This window comes from Photinus pyralis, unplaced genomic scaffold (genome assembly GCF_008802855.1).
Source record: "Photinus pyralis isolate 1611_PpyrPB1 unplaced genomic scaffold, Ppyr1.3 Ppyr1.4_LG1, whole genome shotgun sequence".
NCBI classification, from domain to species: Eukaryota; Metazoa; Arthropoda; class Insecta; order Coleoptera; family Lampyridae; genus Photinus; species Photinus pyralis.
Window position 1 is genome coordinate 59,023,669 of NW_022170249.1, and position 20,244 is coordinate 59,043,912.

At 35.7% G+C, this 20,244-nt stretch overlaps 1 protein-coding gene across 5 annotated transcripts in view; it reads left to right on the top strand.

Annotated features, from left to right (window-relative positions):
- The window catches only part of LOC116158634 (inositol hexakisphosphate and diphosphoinositol-pentakisphosphate kinase), a 44,010-nt gene that overhangs the window by 7,337 nt on the left and 16,429 nt on the right, over window positions 1-20,244 (top strand). For all 5 annotated transcript variants that reach the window (XR_004142782.1, XM_031471451.1, XM_031471447.1 and 2 more), the window contains exons 6-14: window positions 8,115-8,216; window positions 8,264-8,454; window positions 8,500-8,781; window positions 8,830-9,018; window positions 9,069-9,169; window positions 16,092-16,229; window positions 16,484-16,718; window positions 16,772-16,980; window positions 17,031-17,257. Coding sequence is in view for 4 of the 5 variants with exons in the window: in XM_031471451.1 (XP_031327311.1) it covers window positions 8,115-8,216; window positions 8,264-8,454; window positions 8,500-8,781; window positions 8,830-9,018; window positions 9,069-9,169; window positions 16,092-16,229; window positions 16,484-16,718; window positions 16,772-16,980; window positions 17,031-17,257 (1,674 nt within the window). In the remaining variant the exon portion in view is untranslated. The remainder of the gene's footprint in view (window positions 1-8,114; window positions 8,217-8,263; window positions 8,455-8,499; window positions 8,782-8,829; window positions 9,019-9,068; window positions 9,170-16,091; window positions 16,230-16,483; window positions 16,719-16,771; window positions 16,981-17,030; window positions 17,258-20,244) is intronic.

Consider the following 20,244-nt stretch of genomic DNA (forward strand, 5'->3'; position numbering starts at 1 on the left):
GGCGTACTGCCATCATCCCCCCGGTTGGTTATCTTAACAAGGCTTGATAATTAATTCGTCTTGAAACTTAGGACAACCTTTCCGTTTTAACCACCCTTCAGGTTTTTCACTTGGCTTCGGCCAGTTAATAATTAAAAAAACAACATGTTCGTCTTATCCGTCTTCAACGTTTGTAATTTACCGTTTTCCTGTTAACTTTCACAGTAAGTACTAGCTCTTAATGTTTTCAAATTTGCTATATTGTGATACACTTCTAGTCGCCTGATGATGGCAGTACGCCGAAACTATAGTCGCTGTTATTTTTAAAAACTTCAACGAATAAAACTATATGGGGAAGGTTTAGAGATTTTTGATAACATAATATGTTTTACAAAGCTTGTGAAACCTGTCGGCTCCCAACTACTACATCTCGTCATTGAATAAAAAATTAAGAAGAAGCCTAACCTTAAGAAAGAAAGTGGCTTATTAGGGAACATACGCGGAGTTTGGGAAGTAGATCCCTCCACGGTATCCGATATTTATCGAAGAATATCCCCACTTTTTAGAATGAAATAATTAATTCAGTTGCAATGTGCTGTGTTACGCGCTGTAGGTCTATATTTCTATCTAATATAGTATGCCTTCTTTATATTTAGCCAACTTTGATAATAAGGTGGGTCACAAACACTTATACTATGTAACATATCATGTTGCCGATCTTGTGAATTCCACTTATTATTTGAAATGAAAATATTAGGGTACCATGTTAACTATACAGGGTAGCAGCACAGCGTTAGGATGGGGTTTCATTATGAAAAAAAAAATTGTAAAGGAAAAAATTCTATACATTTTCACGTAGAAATCAGTGGGGTAGAAATAATTTTGATACCACTACAACTATTTTTTAATGGAGGCAGTATTTTATATCATGGTTGTTAAATGGAGTAGGTATTTTAGCTATTCAGCGATATAAGGTTGTTTTTAAATTTTGGACAAATGTGCCCAAAAACGAATTTTGTACAGGGTGAGTTTTTGTTTCATTTTAAACATAAGTAAGTAAGACATAGAGATTCGGTTAAATGAGGAAAGAGTTGTCGTTTTAAGAGCTTAGTCAAATGTGCTTTGGTTTTTTGAAAAAAATCTACGGTTTACTAGACTGTATATCTGCGAGCGAAAAACATATTTAGTGATTTTTCTTTTAAATGTTGTAGATTCGTTAGTATTAGAAATACAGAAATATGCAAAGAACAAAAAATTGTAGATCTTTTTTCGCTTAATAAGATCCGAGATAAGATCCTTTTATTAATTTCCATTCTTCTTTTATAATTTTCGAGTTATAACGCAAACTTAAATTTTTTTAAATGGCAACCATGGTTGCCTGTGACATTTTAAAAAAATGTATTTTTTCTGTTTCCAGTGATATAAGGTTCATTCTTACTTTGACAAATAAACATGAATTTTCTTTGAGGCCTTTAACAATAAACAGCAGTATTTTGTTTTTTATTGTTTTCCATGGCATGATACGATTTACTTTTAATAGTGCATTGAATATGATTATTAATTTAACTTTCATAGCAAATTTTCGAAGTTGGCCTTTAAATATGTTTATCGGTTGCAGGCGGTATAATCGTCCTTAAATTGTCAAAAAGTTCGCTTGTAAACAACATTGTAACCACATTGATATATAAAATGACAAGTGAGTATGTTAATATGACAAATGAGTAGTGTAATATTTTACCATACCATTAAACAAAACTATAGTTATAACTTTACTAGCTGACCCGACGGACATTGTCCTCTTTCGTAGCAATGAATACATATTCAAAATTCGGACTGAAATAAATAATAACAAAAAAATTTGCTGTGGCTAGCACAGGTACCACTCGCCCCAGTCAAGTCAAGCATATGCGTTAGTTTCTGATATGTTTGTACCTTGCACATGAGAAATTGATTGTCTTTTCCCCAGTCCTTAAAATCTGCATAACATTTTTCATATCGAACTTTCGATTTAGTTGGAATTAGAGACTTAAGAGCTTCGTTAGCACTTTCGCGTACGTTTTCAGGCAAATGTACAGTACTCATTTTCTAATTAAAAATTTTAACCTAGCAACCGACATGTACGGCAACTTTGATGATTACGATGCAATTGTTTGGTTATCAAATTTACGAAATTGTCTAAAAGTAGAGGATTGTGCGCCTGCAACCGATAAACTATTGAACAAACCGCTGATGTTATGGCAATCATAACAGCCTTAGATGTCTTACAATCCTCGCTGCACTCGGATTTTAACCTGACATCCGCGGCTGTTATGCTAGCCATAACATACCTTGGAATGTTAATAGCTTTAAATGTGCCACAGTTACATTGTTACCTATCTCACTCGATATTGTTTTCCATGGCAAACTCTTTTTATTTACTTCTCAATAATATGAAAATTTCTGCAGTGCTTTTATTTACTAACATACTTTAGCAAGCCTTATATCACTATAAAGAGAAAAATTTGTCCTTTTCAAAAATGTCAAAGCCAACTATGACTACCATTTAAAAAATTAAATTTTGTATCGTAACTCAAAAATCGTAAAATATAGAAGGAAAATAGTATGTTCATGATATTAAGCATTAAAATGTCTAAAACTTTTATTCGTGTCATTTTGTCCTATTTCTAATACTTACGATTCTACAACAGTTAAAAGAAAAATCACTAAATTTGTTTTTCGCTCATATCTAGTAAACTATGGATTTTTTTCAAAAAACAAAAACATCTTAAATCAACTCTTAAAACGACAACTCTTCCTCATTTAATCGAATCTCTATGTCTTATGGTTTCCGAAATCCCAATGCTTAAAATGAAAGAAAAACTCGGAAATCGGGGCTCTGTGGCTCTGCGTCATTGATTTATCAATCAATTTCAGACATACGCTAAAACACTATAGCATCTATCATGTGTGCGAAATCGATAAAAAAAAACTTGTCACTCAGGGCCACAGGGCACAGACGCCTGATTAAATGTCAAGTATCAATAATTGTGATTTATTCTGACAAAAGGTCTTGTTAACGTGTAACAGTCGATCAACAAACCTTAAGAACATCTTTTTGGATCCTTCCACTAACGCGAGATTGTATGTTTCCCTAATCACCAGTGGCGTAGCGTAAGAGGGGTCCGGCGGGGCGGTCCGCTGCGGGTGCCACTTTAAAGTAAAGTAGGAGACCATACAAAAATCGTGTAACATTTAAATTTTGATTTTCTAAGCAAAGGCCATTACATCGGTTATTTTTTCATTTAATCCTTTGGTGGTGTAGTCCAACCAGTTTACACTGTTTAATTAGTATATTCGTTTAATAAAGGTTTCTTTATAATACAACGCAGTTGCCAGTTTACTTGGGCCTTGGGTTTACTGTAGCTTAATCTTTAAACAACTGGAGGGTGTATAATCTAAATGATATTGAAGATTGGATACTGAGATATAATTAGTGATCAAGTGAACTTACCTTAACTGAAGTTCGATCATAATTATAGGAAGTATTCCATCCGAAAATATCACTCCCCACCCTCCCTCTTTGTCTCTACCCATTGCCTACATTTCGGCCCATTCCATTATATTTCTAAAGAATGAGTATGGAGGGGCACAGGACGAGTAAGATAGATAGTGCACAATATGAGTGTACTACAGGGTGTATAAGTTTAAGATATTTTTGGATTGGACACATATAATTATGATTGAACTTCACTTAAGGTAAGTTCGCTTGATCACTAATTAAATTTGCAGTGAGATTTTTTGTGTTTGTTGTATTTTTAAGAATAAGAAAGGTTCACTTTAATTCAAGAGAAGAAGAAACACCTGTTTTAGAATCTTTCTACAATTCCCGACAAATACATCCAATTTAGATTTTACAATTTATCTTACAAAATTATGCACCTTCCACATTTATCCCTAATCAAAACATTTTATCATACAGGATCTCGCTTTTGCTTACAAACGTTACCCGGTTTAAGGCTTTTGTAAAAATATGGGTTTTTTAATGTTCTGGATTCATCTTCCCCCATCATGTATTGATCGTACACAAAGAAATTGCACACTTGATAGGACACTTTCGTATTTCCACTAGTTTTACTGCACAAGGTTATCAAAAAAATATATTTTGTTTTTACAAACGGGGCTTTACAATTCTACCAGATTACCTCGATACTGGCTATCCCTTCATGGTTTGGCACCAACACTAACGTAACACGATGACGCCTTGCTATTTCTTTGTTTTGTGTGGCATTCCATGAGCAGGTCAGGATCAGGCTGCTAGAATCTGGAGAACTGCCTGCCTGTCCAAACTGATGCGCGCACCCAGTAGCCCTTTGGCCGCAATGACATCTGCGCACCTGGTTATTGTAGCTATAACCTCGGCTTGAAAGGCTCACTTTTCAAATTCTGGACTCTTCTTACAGCCTTCCTTGTCCCGGATTACCACTTTAAAGGGCTTGTTGTGGCGGTATTCGGGAGTCATGTTATATCTGCTCAGGAATGTTTAATTACCTTGCTTCGCTGCTTCCTTCTTTGCCACGAAATGAAGAATGAGGAGGCCCGGCAAGGCCTCCATGGCAGCAGGGGGTGTAGTACTCATTGCTCCAGTAATACTCAGACAGACTATTCGTTGCAGTCTGTTTAGTTGAATTTTTCACTCACTTAAGACATACTGGGTGAATTAAAAAACTAGTCAATTTCCAAAAACCCTATATTTTCTTATCGATCGTATCATCTAAAAAAGGAATTGGGGGAATGTAGTGTAACTTCCCACTAAGTTTATTGTTCATATCAATATCGCTTTACGAGGTATAAAGATCGTTATCATGCGCGCCGTTGAAACCACTCTCTAGACTCCCAATGAGTGAGCCAGGTGTTTATAAGCGCAAGCTGAATGTTCCACTGCACAATGCACTGGATCTACACAACTTCCTTTAATGCATTGTACAGCGGAACATTCAAGTTATAAACGTCTATGTGCATATAAACACTTCACTCATTCATTAGGAGTCTAGAGAGTGGTTTCAACCGCGCATGATTACCAGCTTTATATCTACCTTTATTCATAGCAGAGTGATATTGAGATGAACAATGTGGGAAGGTACACTACTTTCCCCCGATTCCTTTTTTAGATGATATGATCTATACAGAAAAATGTTTATTGCAAAAGTTTCTTGACTGGAAACATTATTCATTTTAAAGATACCTGTAGATTTAGATCAGTGCATGCTCTCTAATGACTTTTTTTTACGAAAGTCACGTATAATAAATCGTCTAAAATTTTGTTAATTTTTCCTTTGTCCCAATCCCTAAAATAAACCAAACGCCGCTACCATTCACTGTGAAAAATATTCTTTAAAATGCGAGAGATGCAAAACTCACGAAAGATTACATTGTTTAAAATATTTTTTCTATTTAGCGGAATTCAATTGTATTTAATAGTATTTATTTGTAATTAAAGGGATTTAAGTGTATTTAATGGGATTTATGCCCGTTTGCACCGACAAATTTAAGCGGAGCTTAGCTTAAGCGTCCCTTAAAATCCATGGCAACCATTGTCTCAATAATCGTTGCCATGGATTTTAAGGGACGCTTAAGCTAAGCTCCGCTTAAATTTGTCGGTGCAAACGGGCATTAATTATCTTTATTTATTGGATTTAAGTGTGTTCATTAAATATATTTAATAGGTGGATACACCTATTTAAGGAGTGTCTCACTCCTCGATTTATTGTATCAAAAATTATTAAAAGTTTGCAACAAATCTACAAACTTAAAAAATATGAACAGTGGCGGGCGGCTGTCTTATTATTATTAAGCTGCTAAAGAAAAATGACAAAAAACAAACTACATATTTGGGCATTAGACGCAAGCCATTGCAAATTTTAACCATGTAGATTTACTTAAAATTTTGTAAAGATTTTTATACAAAAATCCGATACAACTGAATACTGAACGATCCTCATGATCTTCACACATCCATTATTTTTACAATACACCATAAGGGGTTGATCCCATCCCACCAGATCAGCATAGCTTGTAAAACAAATTTTTTGAATGGGCATTAGTTTTACTTTTATTCGAGGTGCCTATATAAAAAATTTCATTTAAGTACCTTAACAAATAAAAAAATTGAATTGCGCAAATACAAAAGCTGGGTTGCAAATTGTTTTATTCGTCTACATGGTTGAGGTTTAAGGAATATTTTTACTAACACAGAAAACCAGACATTCGTATGTTTTTTGTAACAATTATAAAAGAAACCTTTTTTGGAGGTGTGGTCAGTTTTTGGGCTGTAACTTTTTGGCCTAAGTAGTTGAAAGACAATATTAGCAACATTTCTTATTTCCTTTAGAACCAATTTTCAAAGGGATCGGACGTTTCTAAAGTTACACAGACAGACACAGACAGCAATACAAAACTATACATGATCTCGAGGATCGTTTGACATAACTAAAAAAGTATAATGGTTTTTTTCAACACAAAATAGTGAAGTTATAAAATTAATTTATTTTATTTTCCTTAATTTGAGTTTTTCTACTTAAATGTTATTATACAGTGTGTAAAGCGATGAGGTATACAAGAGGGAATTTTTTTTAAAATATTGATTTATGAAAAAAATTGATTCTTCATGATATTTTTTGCTTGCTTTGAAAGTACCAATAACGTTTCGATAATCTAAAATTTATTTATAGAAATCTGGAAAAATAATAAAATTAATTTTTTTTATTGAAAGTTATCATTCTAGATTATAATTAAGATAAGAGTATTGCTATCAAACCACAAACAATCGAAACGTTATTGGTACTTTCAAAGCAAGCAAAACATATTATGAAGAATAAATCTTTTTCATAAATCAATATTTAAAAAAAAATTCCCTCTTGTATACCCCATCGCTTTACACACTGTATATTATATAGGTAACAAAGTTTTTAGGTTTCTATATTCAAAAAGGTGTGTACTTTAAGCATTTGTCATAAAAAATAGCGATTGCTATTTAAAAATGTATATGCCCCCTTTGATTACGCAGACGTACGCCATTGACTACAATTTTTAAGTACCTATGTAGCAAACTTGTTTTAACTTTGGATACCATAAAATAAGCTTCTTTAAAAAAATTGTTTTTCACTGTAAAATTACACTTATACGTACAGTGTAACATAAACTATAAACCTTTAGGGCCTGGTGCTGAAATGATGCTTGGCTTATTGAAAAAATTCTTGTTCGTTTTTTCTCCTTCTTTTTCAACTTTCTTCTTTTGATTATTACTCTCTTCATTTATTGATCATTCCACAGCTCCATGCTCCATTTTTGTGATTCCAACATGGTGAACAAGTGATAATTGTAAGACAAAAAAGTTTATGTTTTGTTTTACCAAAGCTAATAAGACGTTGTGATAAAAAATTTTTGGCGTTGCCCTCTATTAATTTGATGTCTTTAATTCTTTCTCTTTTGCGTATTTCAATTATTCTGACCTAATTTTATACCATGCCAATCGCTTGCGTTCAAATATATCTGCTACATTTATATTCCGTGGGTTTATTGTACAAATCTCTTACATTTGCATTAGAATTCCTTGTTTTTACGGGTGCGCTGATCTCTTCAAAACAGTTTTCAAAAAGACGAACAAACAGTCGAAAAGGTAGAGCGATTGTAGGAGCCCTTGCAATTAAAAATCTTATTCAAGTAAAAATTTCAGAAGGGATTATTGTAGGTGTTTGTTTTGGAGACACTCACTTTTTCTGGAAGAAGGGTTTGAGTTGTTCTAATACGTGTACCCATAAGTTTAAAACTTCATCTTCATGTACAAATGGAAATAAAATTAATCGGCCATTTTAGTGTACATTGCTTTTCATATTTGTATCTAATTTTCCTTTCCTGTAAATACCTACTTAGAAATTTGAACTGACAGAACAGTGGTAGTGTGTGTTTCTGCTTATATAATACCAATACATCCAAATGGCCACTTAATGCCTAGCTACCGTATTTGCAATGGCTATTTTAACTCTTCATTCGTTCATTTATAAAGTTGCATGATTCATGCTGAAAAAAAATCAACTTAGTCTAAATATGCGAAACTTCAAATAAGCTGTGAATATCGTGGGCTATTTCTTTTATTCTAGATAGGTAGTCGAAGTAGTGTCTATTCCCCCGAATCGAGGGTTAGAAAAACGGGTAGCTTTATTTACGAGGACTTCATGCCAACCGATGGTACAGACGTTAAGGTAGGTTACAGTGTCTTCACTTTGATAATCACGCTTGAATCGTAAAGGTTTATACTGTGGGGCCTGATTATGCTCACGCGGAAGCTAGAAAGTCGCCAGCGCTCGATGGTAAAGTAGAACGTGACAGAGAGGGAAAGGAAATACGTTACCCAGTAATATTAAGCAATGTGGAGAAGATGATTTCAAGGAAAGTGTGCCTTGCATTCAAACAGGCTGTTTGCGGATTTGATTTGTTAAGGTATTTCTTAACCTTGCTTCTACTATTCGTAACAACATTTTTTAGGGCCAACGGCAAATCATTTGTGTGTGACGTGAACGGATTTAGTTTCGTTAAGAACTCCAACAAGTATTACGACGATTGTGCGAAAATTTTGGGGAATATGATTTTAAGAGAATTGGCACCAACTTTGCACATTCCTTGGTCGGTACCATTTCAATTGGACGACCCGCCCATCGTACCCACCACTTTCGGAAAAATGATGGAGTTACGATGCGTGGTGGCTGTAATACGTCATGGCGATCGAACACCTAAACAAAAAATGAAAGTGGAAGTTCGACATCCTAAGTACGTTAGCATCCGTGTCTACAAACAATGTAAGCGTGACACTTTTAGGTTTTTCGAAATATTTGAAAAATACGAAGGATACAAAAACGGCTACGTAAAGCTGAAACGCCCCAAACAACTACAAGAAATTTTAGATACAGCGCGTTCTTTGCTGGCGGAGATACAGCACCACGAAGCCGATCCAGAAACGGAGGAGAAACAGGGTAAACTAGAGCAATTGAAAAGTGTCTTAGAAATGTAATGTTTGTCCGTATCTCGCCTTTTATTCTAACACCATTTCTTTAAAGGTATGGACATTTTTCTGGCATTAATAGGAAAGTGCAAATGAAATACCAACCTAAGGGTAGACCACGTGGCTCCAGCTCCGACGATGGTAAAACACAACTTAGTACGACAATTTTAATTATTATTTTAGTATGTAGTTTTATGATAAATTGGTGTTCGCTTGGCTTATAGGTTCAATTGTATGAAAGCGTTTTTTTAGTAGACTTCGTTAGTGCTAGTTCCAGTATAAAAATAATAACAGACTTGGAGTATCTCATAAAGCTATATAGTATGTAAAGAGTCAGTTATCAATCTGCCAACTGTAGGTGTATGTACGAGTATGTTTGTGGGAGGTGTTAGAAAAGCACCCCGCGAAACCCATAAAAAAGACAGCCGACAAAAAGTCGCAGCTCAACACCAATAGGTTGGAAGAGATCTATGTTGGAAAGCAGGAACATTACACCAAATGTAGGATAATTAACTGCCACAGTGACAGTGACATTGTTTATGAAAACAGGATTTGATAGTTAGGGATATGCAGATAACCTTGGTATCATTATCCTCCACTATCATAGTTTCCATGTTTGCCACAAATTGAAGAGTGTGGAAATAAGTGCTCAATAAGAGCTCTAATGTTTCCGTTGCATTCTCAGTGTGGTTATCATCGTGTGTCATTAAGTTGCTGATGACATTTTTGTGGTCTTTTGAAAGGGCATTTGCAGACAGGCTGCTGCCGGGGCTCTCGCAGAATTCTCGCCAAGTCCTGCTTTTAGACCTTCTTAGTTGAGTGTTGCAGTTGGCCAAAGCTGATTGATATGCCTCCTGTCAGTCCTATTGTTATGCCTTTTGACTATAATGAATAGTCTAAATGTTTTGGCTCTGCGTTTCTCGAGTTCTACATTCCATCAGGGTATGAGTGTGTGTAGATCGGTAGAGGTTATTTCTAGGTCCTCCTCTCTGTCTACATGTTGTAGGTAAATCTCATCAACTTTAGATCTGATGATGATGTGCTCTTCGTACAGGCACCAGTCTGTAAGTTTTAATCTTTTGATCTGGAAACCATATACTCGAGAACAAGGTGGGGTCTCTTTGGAGACATGCCAATTGGCTCTGTTTCCATGCTGTGTGGTGTGCATTTGCATCACAGTCCAATATGAAATTTATGTTCTCGTGGGTGCTTTACTAGAACACCCCAGTAGGTAGATAGAGACTATCACAGCCCTTTAACCTTCTCTAAAAGATAGAGTAGGCACCTCCCACGAATTTGTAAATGAAGATGGACTGCTAATGTTGAATTGACAAATGACTCCTACATGGGGGCAGCCATGATGCGCACTCACTTGGCTCGAAATTCAAATCAACTAATAAACAAGCATTAACCTCACGTTTTCTAAATAAATTAATGTGACACGTCATTTTCCCAGGCTGCAATAGTGTCAAAACTTGAGCACTAGGAAAATTCCCCTAGAAAATAACTAAAATGTGTACATCATGGCCCCGCCCATGCTAGGGCCATTTCTACCTCTATGCAACTGTTTGATCAGCAGTCCATCTTAATTTATAAGTTCGTGGCACCTCCACTGCAACCTGGTTTTTGGAAAGGTAGGTTACTGAGGTTTTTATTAGTATTGCTGTTCTGGGTACACCATAGAAGATACGACGATGGTCAAATTACGGAAAAGTTGCGCAATTAAACAGTTATTGTCATGCTTTAAAGAAAATTCCAATTACTTCCGAAGATATGCCAGAAAAACCGAAATTTGCCTATGAGGTTTTTAATTTTGTTGTTTTGTTATTTGAACAGATACAAAAAATAAAATAAACACTTTTTCATTTTCACTTTGAGCTCTACCTACAAGACACTGTTAAGAGATTTTCAATACAAAATTTGTTTTGGAGAAAACATCAATTTTATTTTTTATATGATTCATAAAAGAAGTATATGGCACACACAAAAAACAAAATTTGGAAACTGTTGATTTCAACAGGACAGTGCACCCGCGCACAACCTAATCCGAAAGGTATTCTCGCACGATTAGGGCGTTGTGCGCGGGTGTACCATCCTGTTGAAACCAACAGTTTCCAACTGGTTTTCTTTAAAGCATGATAATAATTGCGCATCTTTTCTCTAATTGGATTATCGTCATATATTCTGTGGTTTCGAAGATCCCCATTATAGACATCCTTATCTTGGACACAGTGTATACGGTTCCCGCTGGCTTAGTTGAGGTGGTCCTTTTGCCGTTAAGGACGCGCTCAGTGGGTCCCACCCACTGACTACGAAAGACAGTTCTGGGCAGAAGAAAGTATACTATACCTCTGACACATGAAATTATTGATCTCTGTGTTTTAGTTATAATAACATATCATTTTTGGGAAGAATATCGTTTTTCTGGATTTGCAGATTGCAGATGAAACAAAAGTCAATTTTAAAATGCTACTAGTTTTCGAAAGGTTCCCAAGTGCAATGAATATTTAGATTACTATTTCAGACACATTCAGTGGTAGGTTAATTAATTATTTTATATTAACCGCATTTACTACAAATTATGCCGAATAGCGTCAAAATGGCGAGAAATGTTAAGGTTTAGTTTTAAAAATAGATACAAGGGTTGAGCAACAAAATTTTGATACAGAAAAGGCCGTGGAAATTTTAGGTCAGATTTAATCTTAATTTTAAGTAGATAGGTATTAGGTCTACTACCCTTGTAGACCAGGGAATAGACTTCGAGAGTTTGAACTTGCAGAATTAGAAGTACAGAGTATAAATCGAAAAGTGGAACATACGCGTTTAACATGGGAAATTACTTTTTCTTTGCGCAAACGTTTCCTAATTATTTTACGCAAAAATACTTCAAATAAAAGTTATAGAGATATATAAATTCTGCATGTAAATCATGTGAAACGATTATTCTACCTCTTCTTGTACGCGAAAAAATTAATTATAAAGATTCTGTTTTCAGGAGTTGTTAATCTAAGTAGCCATGGACTATGATAAAAGAAAAACATAGGATTGGAAACCACGTGACTTTTTTATGCGTAAACAAACAGTCCTTTCACGTCTACATTGGAGGTGTTACTGCAATTCTCATTGCAGTGTAATCTTACATCTACCAGCGTATATTCATCTCTGCCACACAAATAGTGTTCCAGAACTCGTTGCAGAATACGCGCGTCCTAGTAGCATGCGATTTTTACACTGTGGCAACACTGCTGCGCAAAGGTTATAGACGGAGGCTGGCTACGGAAAAAAGTGATTTATCGCTAGGTGGCTGATATTTTGTGTAAAGTATCCTGATACATAATAAAATAAAAAAATCATGTCTGCCAGTGAGATCCCGTGGCTTAATGTTGGGAGGGGCGCTCAAATATGTCAAATTTTAATAAAACTGTCGATCTTCCGACTATATCTACCTCTAGCCCCTTTATTTTGAATCCGACGCAAAAAATTGATGAAACTTTTTTGTACAACTTATCAAGGCACATCTTTGTTGTATTTAACATTTTTCGCTATCTTGCTTACTTTTCGAGAAAAGTGCAAATTAAAAAAAATTATAAAATTAATAGTTTATCTTTTCAATTTAGAATTTCTCAAAAACTAAGAAACTTACAAAAAACTGTAATCGACTTTTTTTGTAGAGTTTTGTATGCCACATTGGCCAGTGTGTGCATAAATGATTACAACAAATTTTTTGTTATGGTTTTTTTAAACTGTATGCATGCGGTCGTTTCTAGTGAACACGGTAACTCAAAAACGCCTGAACCGATTTTGATGAAATTTGGAATGTTTATAGGATTTCATGGGAAATCGCAAACGACCTATTTTGGTTTTGATCCGTTACCATCTTCAGGGTTTTTGAGAGTGTTACAATTTTAAAAGGGCCATAACGGCTTAAAAAAATGTTTGTAATTTTGTTCGCATACACTGGCTAATGTGGTACAAGAAACTCTACAAAAAAGTCCATAAACATTTTCTTAGTTTTTGAGAAATTTTAAATTGAACAGTTAAACTATTCATTTTATAATTTTTCTAAATTTGCACTTTTCTCAGAAAGTAAGCATCATAGCGAAAAATGTTAAATGTAAAAAAAGATGTGCCTGATGAGTTGTACAAAAAAGTCTCATCCATTTTTTGCGTCAGGTATAAAATACAGGGGTCAAAGATAGAGAGAGCCAGAGATAGTTGGAAAATCGGAAGTTTTATTAAAATTTGACATATTTCACCGCCCCTCCCAACCTTAATCCACGGGATCGCGCTGGCAGACATGACTTTGTCTACTTTACTATGTATCAGGGTACTTTACACAAAAAATCAGCCATGTAGCGATAAGTCACTTTTTTCCGTAGCCAACTCTTAAGACTATTAGGTCAAGTTCGACTTTTAAAGTATTTGCAACAAAAATGATAGCTCATTGCGTAATTTTTTAAACAAAAGCAAGAAAAATGTGTATTCACAGGATAGGTGCTCTAGTAGCCAACCAAAAAATAAATGTTTAGGCTTGGAATGTATGGAAAATTCTGTTTCTGTTTTGCTTTTTTTTTGGAAACACTGAAAAATGTGTCCTGTAGTAACACAAAATAATGTTTTGTTATTTTTATTGATGTTTTGCTCCATGCTCCATTTGCCTCTCTCTACTTACCTGCTACATTAAAAATGTTTTGTTACTTTACATTGAAAGTAATGTAATTTTTCTGCGGCTTTTTCGTTTTACTCTCAGGGTCTTATGTCGTTTATTTGCTTTGCACGTAAGATTGAGTCACACCCGAGGTCATACCCGCTAAGCAATCGAATTCGAAACTACCGTACCGCGGTCCGAAAGCGAAACAAAACCAGGATACAATAATTTCAACTTACTTTTGCTCTTAGGGCCAGTTCTTCATCTTGATAAATTTATTCGGCAAATAAGTGCCTTGACAACGATTGTATCGGCAACGGTATCTTATCTATGTAATTTATTCGAAGAGTAAAGGTATTAAAGGGTCCAGGCCTTCGGTCATTATAAATTCAAATTTTAAGTTCCGCGTGACGTCATACGCGGACTAGACGAATTTAGAACGGTAATCTAGCATTATCTTGGTTTCATTATTTCATAAAACAAAACGATTTGTGCCTAGAAGCGCGCTGCGCTATTAGACGACTCTCCGCGGCGTTGCCACATTCGTAGTACCTTTCTTTATTCATCACGGACACAAGATTTTTATAATCACGCGCCATCTATGAGGTAAATCTTATTTATTCCTCTAATTTCGTTATTGATTTTTACAATTAAATTAGCTGGTGATAATTGTGTCCGAAATGTATAAGTAAACGGCGCTATTTCAATTGTTCAAAGTAATGATTTTTAACAACAAAGTTTAGTTCAAAATATTCACAAATTTAAAATTTTAATGAAATAGCGCCGTTTACCGATAAATTAGAATTACATTGTCGAAAACCTCATGAAAATCGAATTAAAAATAACGAAGATAAGTGTAGCGAAAATCGCATATCATTGGGGTATCCAATCCTCTTAAAACAAATTGACAAATTTTATTAGTACACAGCCTTACTACTAAATACATTAACTAAACAGTAAACAAGGGAATTCTGCCCATTTTATATCAATTATTAATGACCATTTCCAATTATATTGCTATTCGGATTTGTCATGATTATAGAAGATGTTATTTTAATAATCCAACGTAATGACCACCCAAGTATCGGTCACTGTTTACAGCGCATCTAGTAGGCGGGCTTCCACTGAAATGATCATGCTTCTTCGAGGAATAAGCGAGCTGTAGTTCTAATTTTTCTTGCATGGTGTAAAGAGTCATCTGGCGGTTCAGAATCCACGTTTTTGGAGACCCACCCCTAGTTCTTCCCCCGTGCGATGAACTTTGTTAGGAAGTCCGCGCACAAATGGCATGAAAATTAAGCAATATAATCAGCGGAATAAATTAAAATTTTATTGAAAGAAAAATAAATAAATGATTGGAATTAAATCACCACCAGCAGACTTGAGCGCCACTAGGAGAAAAAAACAATGCTCAGACCGAGGTCCGCGGTTTTGGAACGGTCACAGAGCTTTGGCACAATCGGTAGCCACAGGCAGTCAGTTGAAGTAACGGCTTAGTTCAGAATTCGGCGGGCGGTTACTCCCAGGGAGGCAACTAAAGATAATTACCGCACACGGACACAGTAGCGATTGCCCCAACGGGAACGCAATGAACAAAAGCATAAATTAATTAGCGGCAGCTACAAGAAATCAAATACAGGAAAATCAAAGCAAATAGGTAATTGGAAAGTCAAACACTTATCATTAAAATTAAACGGTATTGTGATAAAGATTCTCAATACAATATGTTAGAGCACAGCGAAGAAATGCCAAAAGATCGTACGTTTTAGTTGAACACCAAAGGCAAAAAGATCCCCTCTAAACAACAGCTTTACATTTTGTTAAATTCTGCCATTTTATGGAGGGATCGACGGTTTCCCAGCGGACACAGCGCATTCGATGGTTTAGATTCAAAAACTTTCTTAATGTAATTGTGCGACCCGTGATAAACATAAAAATCTATAATTAGCCTTACCATTTAGCTCAATTAAGCGCCACTTTTAATGAAACCACTCACAACTGAGATAGGTGGGACCTAGAGAATTGATGAGGTCCTCTGTATGTCATTTTAGTTCCCGGTTTTGACCTTTTTTGATGTAATTGTTTGTGCAATATAACCTACTGTAAGTTTTTGTATAGTTACTCTGTATGGCACGCATTTCCCCGAACCTTTTGCAATCGAAGCGGAATGGTGATCAATACAGGAAGGAACCAGCATCCATATTTCAGGCATAAGGGTCTAGGTCTATATTATACCTATTATTGTTAGGGAGAACCTAAATGTATATCTGATCAATTTTGGCAATTTTTATCCATAAATACATAACCATATTCCCGAAATTATGCTTCAAACTACATACTGACTAGTTGCAAGTGCTTTTTTGCGAGTAAAATAAGTAGATGTCTTGTAGTATGAGTCGATTCACATGCTAATTATCATTTTACCATCAGATCCTCCCGCCGAACCGTCATTGGTGTTAATTTTGAAATGGGGCGGAGAGCTGACGCCGGCCGGACGCATTCAAGCGGAAGAGTTGGGAAGAATTTTCCGTTGTATGTACCCCGGGGGCCAAGGTAGACATTTGGCCGGTTCGTAAGCTGCTTTTTTATTTTTAGTTCTATTTAAATTTATTTGCGATCACTGAAATGGATGCAATCTCTCTCGCACACAAAATGTAGTAGTGGTAACGTATAATTTCGGTTATTGTTTACTTTGATACGTTGTGCATGTACCTTTTGCACACTGTCTGTTATATGTGCGACATCTAGTAATGAAGTTATATATTTGGCTTCATTTTTTAAAGATATTCCAGTTTTTTACGCTTACATTTCGTGAACTTTAGGAGAGTACGCTGGTGCACAAGGATTGGGTTTATTAAGGCTACATTCGACGTTCCGCCACGATTTGAAAATCTACGCATCGGACGAAGGGAGAGTGCAGATGACTGCCGCGGCATTTGCAAAAGGCCTACTCGCATTAGAGGGCGAGCTCACACCAATTTTAGTACAGATGGTGAAAAGTGCCAATACAAACGGATTATTAGATAACGACTGTGATAGTAGCAAATACCAAAATATGTATGTCAGAGGGATAAGTCGTATAAATTTCATTGATTTGATGCTTTGTGTAGGTGTAAATCTCGCCTGCACGAATTAATGCAATTAAATAGGGATTTTAGTGCAGAAGATATTGAAAAAATTAATCCTTGCAATTCTTCAAGCATATCGGATGCCTTAGATTTTGTAAAGAATCCATTCAGATGTTGCCAGCATGTTCACGAACTTATTAAGTCGCTGCTCAACATCGTCCGCCTGAAAAAGGAGGATTCAAAAGCGAAAGGTTTTGTATGCGATGTTTCGATTGTTTAAATTCTATTAATCATTTTGCAGACGTGGTTTTGTACCACGGCGAGACGTGGGAGTTGATGGGACGCCGGTGGGGAAAGATTGAGAAAGATTTTTGTACCAAAAACAAACGGTTTGACATTAGCAAAATACCAGATATTTATGATTGTATAAAGTATGATCTGCAACATAATCAACATACCCTTCAGTTTGAACAAGCTGAGGAATTGTATGTATATTCGAAGTACTTAGCCGATATTGTGATTCCGCAAGTAAGTATTGATCTTAATTTTTATTTCTGTATGAGGTCTGAACAGTAAACAAAATAGACAATCGGCTTATTTAACCTAATGCCTATCTATAATAAAAAAGTCAGCTTTGCAATTCTACTCAATATGGAACACCCTATGTTCAGTGCAGATGTTATAAAGGGCTTTAAAATGTATAATCTTATCAGAAAGATTCAAAAGATCTGTGAAGATTGCTATATAGTGCTGGGCGATAATTGAAATTGTTATCGATTTATCGATAAGTCTGTTTAGTCTGATAATTATCGATTAATCGTTAATCGATAACTATCAATAATTATCGATAGCTTTTCATAATTATCGATAACTTTTGATAATTATCGATAATTATTGATAACTTTTGATAATAATCAATAATGGTCGTTAACTGTCGGTAATAATAGATTATTATTGACATCTGTCGAAAATTGTCGATCTCTGATTGTTATTGATTAATCGATATTATACATTTTTCATTAATTTTCGATAAATTATCGATTAGTTGACCATTTGTTTAAAATTAATCTACTATCCATTAATCGATAATTACCTATCGATAAGATGGTGTTATACAGGGCGAATCCCTAAGTCTAAGTAAAGTAGAACAAATCATCAATAGTGTCCTACGTACAACGTACAATCTGACGCGCTCGATAAATCTCGTTTTATACCCTTCCGTACAGTCTCTTTCACCACGCAAACAGGCAGATTAAAGCTCATCCCACACAGGTAGCGCGGCGCGCGCACCGCGCCGCGCCTAACCTCCAGATGTAAAATTCCACGGTAGGTCGCACATCGGAGACTCCTTTTGCTCTTTTCCGCCCGTTGCCGCCATTCTCTCCCGTGCCTATGTACCAAGCAGTACTCATTTGTATTTTAAGATGAGCAATCCTGAGGGTGAAGATTTTAAAGAAGAAGAGGGATAGACAGATGTGTGTTCATTCCATAAACGGGAGGAGGGACAGACCAGGGTAGTTTCACGATCGTTTTTCCCATTTACTAAAGAATTAGCGGAAATTTTTCCAATATGTCACCGGCAATCTTTTACAAGCTTCCGGATGAACGAGAGGTAGCGAAGGCCCTCGAAAAGTGGCCGCGCTCCAAGAACTGTTCCACTCCTATTGCACACTGCGAGCGCGCCACGCCTACCCAGTGGTAAAATTCCACTTCGTATTCTCCCGAGGATTCCGGCGGCGGAACAATTCCACAGTGGTTATGGTTCCACAGCACGACGCGTTTTCGGTGTGCGCTCCCTCATTTTCCTTACGTGCAAATTACTGAGCTGTGTGACGAGGCCCGGCGGGCTTCCTGTGTGGGATGAACTCCAATATCAGAGATACGTGGGGCATATATACTATCAATATCTTACGCACTCGAGTGTTTTTATGTGACTATTTTTTTGTGCATTATTAAAAAAGTGTAGATGCACCCCCCACCGATGGAGGGATGTACCGAGTGACCCAATAAGACTGTTCCTCGGCCATATCTCGAGAACCGTTCGTCATATGACTTAGGGGTAAAAAAAATTATTGGGTAAAATCGGTCATGAAGAATCTCTGGAAAGTATTATCAAGTTCAAAAATGACCAACAGAGGGCGTAACTGCCATCTTAAATTTTAAAATTGCATTTTCTTTAAATTTCGCATAATAAACTAAAAAAAAAATTTTCACGTTTTTAAAGAGAACCAGTTTATCTATCATTTTCGTAAAAAAACTCTGTTATTTCAAAACAAAGATGGTGTGGGGCGTTCAATTGTTTTTGCAATAACCTGCTTTAACTTCTTAACCGTTTGACCAATTTCAACAAATTTGGTATGGTTGAAAGTAGCATTCCTTGGGCAATGAGAATCAACCAAAATCTAGTTAATTTAGTTGAATCCTTCTCCGCCGGGGGCTAGTTTAGACACTATGACCCAAAATCCTAAAAAAATCAAATGGAATGATATGACTTTTTCTTTATGAAAAAGTATCCAAATAACATCCAAAGAGGTTAGTGAAAACCGTTTTTCAAAATCTCGTTCCTAACCTCAAATATTGGGAAAATGAGATTAATAATTAATTAATCAATAAAAATGCTTAAATTGTATCTTTAATTTACTTTTTACGTATTTCAGGTATTTGTCGATGGCACGAAAGAAAAGCACTCTACACTTTTAGGTAGACCTTGGAAAATTAAACAAATGAAACATGATGCATTATAAAATAATAACAGCCGTAATTTGTAAATTATTCTGCTGTGTTTACATTCAGAAAGTGCGATATATTTTGAGTATTTTCAAAATGCGATCATCGTTACCCACATCTTCTATTTGCGTTATCCGAATTGACCACCAACCATCGCCGCCAGCATATTAAATGCTTCTTGGTTAGAAATCAGCATTTTAGAAAAGATACAATTTAAGCATTTTGATTAATTAACTAATTAATTATCTCATTTTCCCAATATTGCACGAGATTTTGAAAAACGGTTTTCACTGGCCTCTGGTTGTTATTTGGCTATATGACTTTTTCATAAAGAAAAAGTCATATCATTCCATTTGATTTTTTTAGGATTTTGGGTCATAATGTCAAAACTAGCCCCCCCCGGCGGAGATGGATCCAACTAAATTAACTATATTTTGGTTGATGCTTGTTGCCCAAGGAATGCTCTTTTCAACGATACCAAATTTGTTACAATCGGTCAAACGGGTAAGCAGTTAAAGCAGGTTATTGCAAAAACAATTAAACGCCCCACGCCATCTTTGTTTAAGAAATAACTGGGTTTTTGTTTTTACGAAAATGATAGATAATCTGGTTTTCTTTAAAAATGTGAAAAAAAAATGTTTAGTTTAATATGCGAAATTGAAAGAAAATGCAATTTTAAAATTTAAGATGGCAGTTACGCCCTCTGGTGGTCATTTTTAGAACTTGAAAATATTTTCCAGCGATTCTTCATAATCGATTTACCTAATAATTTTTTGACCCCTAAGTCA